Source organism: Strix uralensis, chromosome 6 (assembly GCF_047716275.1).
Source record: "Strix uralensis isolate ZFMK-TIS-50842 chromosome 6, bStrUra1, whole genome shotgun sequence".
NCBI classification, from domain to species: domain Eukaryota; kingdom Metazoa; phylum Chordata; class Aves; order Strigiformes; family Strigidae; genus Strix; species Strix uralensis.
Window position 1 is genome coordinate 23,394,578 of NC_133977.1, and position 10,279 is coordinate 23,404,856.

At 45.6% G+C, this 10,279-nt stretch overlaps 2 protein-coding genes across 3 annotated transcripts in view; both read right to left on the reverse strand.

Moving 5' to 3' along the window:
- SSB (small RNA binding exonuclease protection factor La) overlaps window positions 1-10,279 on the reverse strand; it is a 33,802-nt gene that overhangs the window by 11,145 nt on the left and 12,378 nt on the right. The window lies entirely within an intron of this gene.
- KLHL23 (kelch like family member 23) lies at window positions 529-7,128 on the reverse strand. Of its 2 annotated transcripts, XM_074873277.1 has the most exons (4): window positions 5,834-7,128; window positions 4,171-4,323; window positions 3,329-3,583; window positions 529-934 (listed from the first exon to the last, which is right to left on the reverse strand). In XM_074873277.1, exons 1-4 carry the CDS (start codon window positions 7,044-7,046, stop codon window positions 879-881), a joined length of 1,677 nt encoding a protein of 558 aa, XP_074729378.1. In that variant the 5' UTR covers window positions 7,047-7,128; the 3' UTR covers window positions 529-878. The 2 variants fall into 2 exon arrangements, with proteins under 2 accessions (XP_074729378.1, XP_074729377.1); XM_074873276.1 differs by lacking the exon at window positions 529-934 and having other exon boundaries at window positions 2,925-3,583.

The following is a 10,279-nucleotide window of genomic DNA, read 5'->3' on the forward strand; positions in this document are numbered from 1 at the left end:
TTCTAATTTACATGTGAAACAGTAAAACTGTCTACCATAGCACAGGTCCAATAGCACAATAACTTAAGTGCTCACATTCAACTATTATTATTAAAAACATATCACAGAGATGGCTAAAAGATCCCCTGCTCCGAGCTCTCCACCTGCCACAGGATGCACAAGCTACTGACCAGAAGCCTGAATCCCTACTCCTCTGACTGAATTCTAGTCCCACCTGCGCTCCAGACCCAATTGCTACACGCCTTATCTGAATGTGCTATGGACATGAGCTAATTTAAAAGGGCATTATAGGTTATTGTAAAAAATAGCACCAGTTAAAATTTAACCACGCGTCTGAACTCCTACACTCCATTTATCCTAACGCATTCAAAAATCTCTAAAAAATTAGGACTTAACTGAAGCCCTAGGCAGTCACCTCACTGCCTTTTGTCTACTCCAGATCAGCACACACTCTCCTATGTGTGAGAACTAAAGGCTTTTTTCCACTTGGCAGTTAGGCAGGGGCCAAGGAGCAGCGTAGGGCTCACCTGCAGGGTGCCCACTGGGAGAAAGTGGACTCCAGCTTCCAGTGCCCGTGCTCCAACCCTGGAAAGGCACTGTCTTCCACCAACATGAAGCACCTAGTTTAGAAGCAGGGGAGGGACAGGTGTACGCTGGGAGGTTTTGTTAGTCCTTGCCTTGTTCTCGCATCCTTTCACTGACTTATGACTGTCAGTGACAGGATACGGGCCAGAATGAACCTCAGGGCCAGCCACAAGCAGCTGTTCTATGTTCATGTCTTTCAACAAACGTGAAACTTCACAGGTATATATTTTGCACTGAAAAGTTACATACACACATTGAGTTCACGGTGGTTTCATTCGATGCGCACATCACCTTCATGCTCTTGTGACGTTGTCCTTTAAATCTCCAGCTGCCTTTGAGCAATCCTTGGCTGTGGAGATTTCCAGGAGAAAGAAATTCACTTTATTTCTTTTGCCCACCTGCCCAGCCCACGCATTTCAAACAGCGTCAGAGTTCAATTCCTCACACCCCTTCACAATTTAGAATCTTAAACAAATTACACTGGATCTTTAAATAGCTCTCAGTGGGATGGGTAACGAAGGAAAACACTGAACCCACACACCCATGAGCTTCTGACATGGTAGGGTGACACACAAAGAGATCAAAACAAGAACTATATATACACCATAGATCTTCACATCAAAGCTCAGAGTTGAGTGCCGCCTGCTACCAGCAGTCAAATGCAAGTGAGAAATAGCATAAAAATGTGAAGGAACAAAAAAAGGTCGAACAGACTTGTAACCAGGAAAAAGAAATATTATAAACTCAGGGCTTATCTGCTTGGAAACCTCCTTTCATCATATCTGATCAATCCAATCAAACCAAAATTTTATTTTAGGTGGCCGTGCTGGTGTGGGAAGTTCTCACCACACCCCACAGCAGCCCTGTGTTGTTCCTGCCTCTCATGCCCATGACTAACAGCTATTTCTGCGGACATTTTATCAGCTGGATTGGTGAACTGATCTGGGCTAAAAGAGCCTCTCTGCTCCCCAAGGCATTTCTTTTTTGGATCACTGCTATCAGACCGCGCAGCCCCACAGCAGCTGAAGCGGGACTAGCTGAGGGGCAGCAAAGGCAGGAGCAGGCATGCTCCTCACAGCCACCTCCTTGGCACTGGGAAGGCTTTGCCATCTTCTACTTTCCACACAACTCATGTACTCCCTTTCAGTCTCTCCCTCCCCCCTCTATCCTGTTACCAATTTTCATAAAACCTGAAAAAAAAAAGTGTAATTTTAAGGCCTATACATCCCTGTAGAACATGGCTGAACCCAGACAAGCAAGTCCAGTGTTAGAGGGGAGCTTACACATGCACAGAAAGACAACAAAGTTGCACCTTGCTCCCTGAGGGAACCAGGCTAATAACAAGCCCCACATTACACTATCTATACAAGCTATGAGGAGAAAACAAATCCTAAGAAGTCACTACAATAACAATTCAATCAAATGCATTTGTATTGCTACCTACGTGGCAGGATGCAGAACAAGGACTGGGGAGAAGCCTGGGGATGTCAGGGTCAGAACACCAGCTAATTAAATACTACATACGGATTCTGCTTTCTGCTGGTGCTGGCAGCCTGCCATGGGAGTCTCCCAGTGAAGAGCTAACAAAATGATGACCTTCCTGCCCATCTCAAATTGCTTTCTAGACAGAATTTGAAGATCTCTTATTACAAGAAATAATAAATAAATCCAGTGGACCACTTTGGATTCAATTTCTTCACACATAACATTTTGACAAGTTTCTTCAGTTGTCACCTTTGCTCAAGTCACAGTTTTTAGAAAAGACCGAATGGTATGGCACAAAATAGAGAAGTTTGTATCTCAGGGGGATGTTAGCAATTTTCCAGTCTCTCGCATTTCCTCCTTCCATTCCACAAAGACACTCATCTTAAATTTGATTTTAAAAAATAGTTAGGTAAGACTTTTCTTCGGAAAAAAAAAAAAAATCACCAATACCTGTGCATTGGCCAGAGAGCCCATTCCCAAGCCATGCAGAGTCTTTTTTTATTTCTCATGGGCCTTGCCAGTGTGAGAATGGCAAAGTGAGCACTTTTCTCAAACTGCCTCATACTGCAGAGCACTCTTCTGGAAAATTCATGCACGCTTTTGGCTTGTGCTCTGGGGCTACAGCATGACATTTCTTTCCTCATTCCCAACCTGTGCTCTTCTCCGCTCTGCCATCTGAAGGTAGAATTAGAACCATCCTATAAGTGCCCATGATTTCTGGATGTGATAACCTAGTTATCCAAGTGATATTGCTCTATATGTACCACACAGTTAGCTTGTGGCAATGAACCATTTCTATAGCTATCTTTGGAATATCAAAGATTTCATTTTAAGCTCAGTAGTCCATAGAAGTGCAGAGTATTTTGTTTGGCTTTACTCACCTTAGCGCCAGATCATAGTTCCACTCAATGATTAATTAAAACAAACCTGTTTTTCACAGTAGTTCCTACACAGCTGCACAAAGTATTATAAGAGAATAATTTGAAAACTTTCGTGACAAAGAACAACTGGACTGAAAAACGTATGGAAGTCTTGTTATCACATTTATATTTCTGAATTGTTTAAAATAAAGAGAAATTATACCTAATTTTTAATGATGTGCACTAAGAGATTGTATTAGACATCTCATTCATGAGGTAATCGGTACTATTATGAATACTGCATCTGCTGTTTTCTGTAACAACAATATGAAAATTCAATGTTCACACATTATACACACAGACACAGCCATGTGACCGCATAGCGCTGGGAAGATTACCTACTGCTTCCCATTTATTCAGCTCAGGGTTGTATTTCTCAATGCTCTGCAGATACGTTCCTTTTGAATAGGAATATCCTCCTGTCACATAGATGCACCCGTTCATAACCACGGCGCCACACTCCATCCTTCTCTCCATCATGGGAGCCATCTGCTTCCACTCGTTTTGCTCTGGGTCATAGCAGTCCGTGATTGTGGTCTGTCCACCCACAAAATAGATCTTGTTTTGTAATGTAATTGAACACAATCCGTATTCTTCAGGAAGAAAGGAATACAGTTCAACTCAGCATGATAATCTTAACTTAAACTGCAACTACATGACAAACATTGAGCACCACTGAGAGTGGCTGAGTTTCTTCACTGAGCTTAGGAGACACCTCAGGATTTTCTGCTACACTTGGTAAAAGTGCAGGTAAAAAGCAAGCTCAAGGCATTACAGAAGATAGAGACATGAGCACCAGTACTTAGTGAGGATTGCTTTAAAAACTTACTGTTACCAAATGCAGAACATAGAGAAAACCCTTTTAAAAATTCATGATTTTTGCCAAATGCCTATGGATAGATTTTATAGAAAGTTAGTTAAAGATATTATTTACTAGAATGCAGCCATTCCTTAGTTCAATATTTATATAGTGATTTATATAGAACAGATGCTTGAACAGGGTCTCCCCTTCCCCTCTCAGAGTCTGGAAATGGGAGATGATCCCACTCTGGCCCTTGCTGCCCTACAGGAACTGCTCCTTTTATTAGGAACATGACAGAAACTCTTAGGTGGGCTTAAAGACTCCCAGATACAAGTAATCAAACCAAGCTCTATGCTCGTTACAGAAATTATTGTTTACCTGGATGCGGACTTGTGGTGACTATACTCCACTCATCGCTACCTGAATGGTATCTCTGGATTTTATCATAGGTACAACTTCCCCTGTACCCATAGTGACCTCCAGTTACATAGATGACTTCATGCAGGACACAAGCGGTGGCATTTCCAACACCTGTACACAGTGTGAAAGTCACAACACACCTTCAGACTGCACACAATAACCACAGTCACTTCCATCCATAATCCCATTTCAAATGACTTGTTAATTAATATTTTAGGGTGAAATTATGCTTGCAAGTATTTAACTGAATGTGAAATTAAATAAACTTGTCAAGACACCTTATTTTATCAGCATAAGTCAAGAGCAATTAGATAAAACTGCTGTAACTGATACATATTGCATATAATACAGCCACACAATATTTCACAGAATTTTTATGCAGCAATTAAAGATACATTGTCACATTGGTTTTGGAATAGGGAATTACTTTCAATATTTCACTAAATTAAAGAGATTTTTAAAAGTCACTCATACAGCAAGGACAAAGACTTGCGATCATTCAGTGTCTCAGGGTATCTTTTCTGATACTTTTAGTCTTTCTCATGGTATTATTAATTATGCTATTGTATAAACAAGGACACAAACAGAATGGAGCCATGTTAACTCCGTCTCTAGGAGAACAAAACAAAATAAAACAAGGGATCTGGCAAGATAAAATGGACCAAAATTAGAAAATTACTGTGGGTTTTTTTAAGCATCTAAGGAGTTTCCCACAGAAAACGGGACACAACAACTGCACAAAATGTGTAACTGCTCACAGTATTAGCATAGCATTTCTACTTTTAAAAGAAATAAAAAGAGAATAAAAGCAATGCTTGAGGAAAATACACAAACAATGAAGAAAGTTCTAGGAGCATGGTAAGTGTTTTCCCCTGTTACAGATACCTCCAAAAACTTTCATATATGTAGGAAAATACTATGTTGAATCAACTTACAGTAAAATGTTATAATTAATTGCAAATAATTGCACTGACTTATAAAAGTGCATGATAAAATATATAATTGTTTCTAAATTTTATAACAAAATAATACCCTTTACTTAGACTGTGATCCAAATTCATACATATTTAAAAGATCACTATTTTTTCTGCTAGAAACAGGTATTAGTGCTTTTCATTATCCTCACACTAAACTAAGGATCCTGACTGATGATGCACTGAAATGCATCTGAGGAAACTGAATGCAAGAAGTTTTAAATGAAGATGACACCTTTATAAAAGATTGCACAGAAAATCTTAGTAATCTCATTTTACATTAAAATAATACAATCATGTTATTGGAGCTTGTTTTTTGACCATCTACTGAATGGACTCTAATCCCAGGTAGTTCTCCGATTTCTTTCTAATTTGAACAGAAATTTTACTTCTGAAAGAAGGCAAAATTAAACTGAGACTACCACTTGCTTTTCCATCCTAGAGTTCTGTGGCACAGCCCAGCATTTGGATGTTTGCAGTTGTTTGGCTAGTAAATACCCAAAGCAAAGCCCACCATCATTAACAGGAGATTCCCATGGACTTCACTAGAACTTGGATCAAAGCCTAAACGTGTCCATGGCACTTAAAAGTGTCAAACACAAAAGGATCGACATTTGAGGCACCTGCCACACAAAAAGCTTACCTACCTTTGATCATGTTTGCAATAGGAAGCCATTTCTTTTTTAAAGGATCATAGAACTCAGCTTCTTGCACTGGAGCTCCCTTTCGGTAACCCCCCAACGCATAGATGCAGCCGCTCAAGGAAACTGCGCAGTGGTAATACCTTGCGTCAAGCATGGGGCAGCCTTCTGTCCATTCATCTCTCTCACTGTTATATATCCACACAGTGTCAAGGGCTTCGATGCTCTCCGTTCGATAACCTCCTGTCACATATATATCTGGTCCCAGGCTAGCGACCCCATAGCTCTCTCTGGTGTGATCTGGCATCTCTGTTCCCTGGACCCACGCGTTGGTTAGAGGATCCCAAACGTGCACTTCTGATAAGGGGTGCCAGTAATACCCTCCGATCACATACATGGCTGCTGTGGGTCTTCTGGAAAGACCTTTGGGATTGAGGTTCAGGGCATTGTATATGAGTGACCTTATCTTATTGTCATTAAGTCGGCATTTTTTTTGTAGGCTTAAAGCTGACCTCAAATACATGTTATCTAAGTCTACTTTGATGCAGCTCAGCAGTTCACAGATGTCTTCTATTCTTTCCTCCACGTTGTGTGCAACCCACTTAACGACAGCTTCAATGGCTGCCTCTTCTTTCCAAATATTGAGATTTTCTCTGGAGAGAATATAAGAGAGCTTCTCCTTGCCAATGTCCAGAAACTCTTCCTGCTGCCACACTTCTTCAAACTGCCATAACAATATTCTCCTGGACTCTTTCTCTAACTCCGAGCAATCATGATATTCGGCAAAGGAATGCATCCCTATGCAGTTGTCGGTATCTAAGTGCCTCACCAGAAACTGCTCGCAGGCTTTCTTTACTGACACAAACTGGAGGAGGTCTGCAGCCTGGAGCAGGCTTTGGACATTTCTCTTTGTTATCTGGATCTGTGATGTATATGCATAATTCACGAGGGCTTCCAGTACGGCATGGCTGAGCCCGGGGAGTCTGATCTGGTTTTTAGATTTCTCTTTCATGTCGGCTGTGAACATGGCTTTAAAATAACTGCTGCAAGCCGCTAAGGCAGCTCGGTGGCAGTGGAAGATGACCCCCGACGCGCACTGCAGGGTGATGTCGGTGAACAGCCCGTCCCGGTAAAACGCTCGGAACGCCTCCAGGAAGCCGGCGGGGTGAGAGGAGTCCTCGTAGAGGTACGCGTAGTCCTCCTGCCCGGCCACAGCCATCGCCGTGACCCGCGCCCAAAGCGGGCAGCCGGGACGCGCCGCGGGGACCGCCGGCCCGTCCGCCCCCCCGCGCCGGGCTCCCCGCCGGGCTCCCCGCCGCTTTGTCCGCGCCCCGCCCGCGGAGCGGAGAGCCGCCCCCGCCTGCCGGCCCGCCCCGCGCCCCCGCGGCCTCCCCGGCGCGGTACTTACGCCCGGGCGGAGCGCGGCCGCCACGGCGAGAGGCGCTGCCGGGCCGGCGGCGACCCCGTCACCATCTTTGGAAGAGCCGCTGCCCGCGGGAGGCGGCGGGGCCGGCGCGACAGCTCCTGTTTCGGTACCGCGGCCGCCTGCCCGGCCCGGCCCCTCCGCGCGGTCAGCGAGCCCCAGCCCCCGCCCGCCGGCCTGAGCCGCCGCTGCTGCCCTGGGGCTCCCCCCGCCCGGGGCAGGGGTGAAACGGCCGACTGCGGGGCGGCGGAAGGCCCGGCCCTATCGGGGCAGAAGCAGGTGCCTGGGGAGCGCCACCAGCTCGGTGGCCCGACGGCACACGACAAAGCGAGGGGCCCTCTCAGGGCCCCCCCAGAAGCCGCCCCGCTCGGGCAGAGGCTGGGAGGGGCAGCAAGCACCAGCGGCTCCCCCACCCCAGAAGGGCAGGTTGGAGAGGGGGCGGCCAGAGCTCCCCTCAAACACCCGAACCTTGGCAGGGTGCAACGGACAGGCACGAGCTATGCTGCCAAACAGGCTCCAACTAGAAGCAAATTATTCAGGAAGAAGGTTATACTGGCTTTTACCACTTCTGAGAACGTGGTTCACAATTTAAGAAGTCTTTCTCTTCTCTGCTAGCAAAACATTTTCCGAAATGGAGACCTTTAAAAGTGTTTGAAGCACAGCACCCTCTGGGTTTAAGCAGCTGTGTGCCCTCTGCCACCTGCACCAGGGTTGGGATCCTTGAAATCCAGCAGCCAGGCTCCCCCTGCCCTGCCAGAGCTCTTCTGGATTGAAAGCTCTGGCAGCAGCTTCCCCTACCAAAAAGAGGAGGGTATTTGTTATTATTAGCCAAGTGCCAGCAATACCCAAAAGGAGAAATTAGGAGAGCTCTTACTCTACAGAGATTAAAAAGCATAATTTTTTTCATCTTAATTACTGGTGGTACTGTCTCGACGATGCCCATCAGAACCACGAACTAAAGAAGGAATCTGAACTGGAAAGTGTATATGGACATACCCCTCCGCCATCCTTCCTCTCGTGCTGTGCTGGGTTTGTGTGTTGGGGTTTTGGTAGCAGGGGAGGGGGCTACAGCAGCAGCCCCGGTGAGAAGCTTCTCAAAGCTCCTGGGCTCCAAGTCAGACCTGCCTCTGGCCACGGCCGAACCAATTAGCAACAGTGGCTGTGCCTCTGTGATAATGTATTTAAGAAGGGAAACCTAGGAGGAGGAAGAGGAGTTGTGAGGAGGAGTTGCAAGGACACCTATGTGAACAGTGAGGTCAGTGGAAGGAAGGAGGAGGAAGAGGGTGAGGTGCACCAGAGCAGAGCCCCCCTGTATTCCATGGTGAGAGGGCAGGGCCACAGCCCTGCCACCCATGGAGGTCACCGGAGGAGCACAGACCTACCTGCAGCCTGTGGGAGACCCCCAGCAATCTGGGGAAAGAAGCAGCCCCCACTACTGTAGTTTGGCACTGGGAGAATTGTGTCATGTGGAGGTGACCCACACCAGAGCATCTCCAGAAGAATGCATCCCATGGGGAGGCCTCACGGAAGAGAGAGTTCATGGAGGACTGTCTCCTGTGGGAGGAGAGCCACATGGAGCAGGGGGAAGAGTCACAGAATCATCTAGGTTGGGAAAGACCTTGAAGATCACCTAGTCCAACCATTTACCTAACATTGACAGTTTGGAACTACACCATATCCTCAGCGCTATGTCAACCCAATGCAGAAGAGTGCTTCCCCCCTCTTTGGAGGAAGAAGCAGTGGACTGACTGCACCCCCCCATTCCCTGCCCTGTGCTGCTGGGGTGGAGGAGGTAGAGAGATCAGGAACAAAATTGAGCCCAGGGAGGAGTGAGGGAAGGTGTTTTTAAGGTGTGGCAATTCTTCTCACTGTCCCACTGTGTCTGTTAAGTGGTGGTGTTGTTAGTGTTTAAATTAAATTGATGTTCTTTTTCTTCCCCTAACGAGCCTGCCTTTTGCCCCTGACCTTAATGAGTTTATCATCCCTCCCTGTCCTCATCTCGATTACTGAGTCTTTTGCTTTATTTTCTCCTTCACAGCACTGGGGACGAAGGGGTGAGCAAGCAGCTGTGTGATGCTCGCTCGCCCTCTGAGCTCAAACCAGACCCATGCTAACCCTGCAACAGGACTCAAACTTTTTACATAGTAACACAAGACATAAATAAGCTGATCCAAACAAAAAGCCACAAATCCTTCACACATCTTTGCCTTCAGTTTTTCAACCACTCTTGATAGCTTTCCTCAGCCCAGGAAATTGGAGTTTTGTGGTGTAACCCAGGAATTAGCAGTAGCCCTACTGTCTCTGACCCAGGCCTGTACCTCAGCTACATTACTCACTCCATTTCTTTCTGCAGAGCACTCCCTTGTACAGCCCTCAGTCTGTTTATACATCCCCATGCCAACAGCTTTGTTTTGCTGTGGGTCTGTACTTTCCATTTCATCAGCTTCCTACGGACAAGCAGAAACTTCTCCCAGGTCTCAGCCATCCTACTAACACATAACACTAAGGCTAAGTACTCTGCATAGTAGCTGGTGTATGATAGCAGAACCATTAGAACATTTCCCATACACACATACGCCTTCCACTACACATTTCTTTTCATAACATCTTTACCTAAAGTCATCTCCCTCACAGACAGCATGTTGATTTCAACCGCCAGCAAGTCTGGAGGTCAGCAACACTCACACTGAACATGCATCCTGTCAAGGAGCTTCTCCCTTTCTCTTTTGGCTGGGTTACCAGCTTAAACCAGCTTCACCCTTTGGAGATGTTCATCTCCCCTCCTTTATACACAAATGTGGAAAAAATTGATAATTGTGGGGCTTCAGGAAAGTTCTCTCTTTTCTTTTATTAAAAGGAAAAAACCCCAAGACCTCATGTTAATAGCTTAATGGCCTACCTACTGGAATTGAAAAATTTCTTCTGTCTCCAACATGCACTTTGTCTAGCAAATAGCACCAGCTCTACCCTCTACTTGAAGTGATTAGATCATAATTGCTAATATTTCAAGTAGTCCACTTAATCTACTC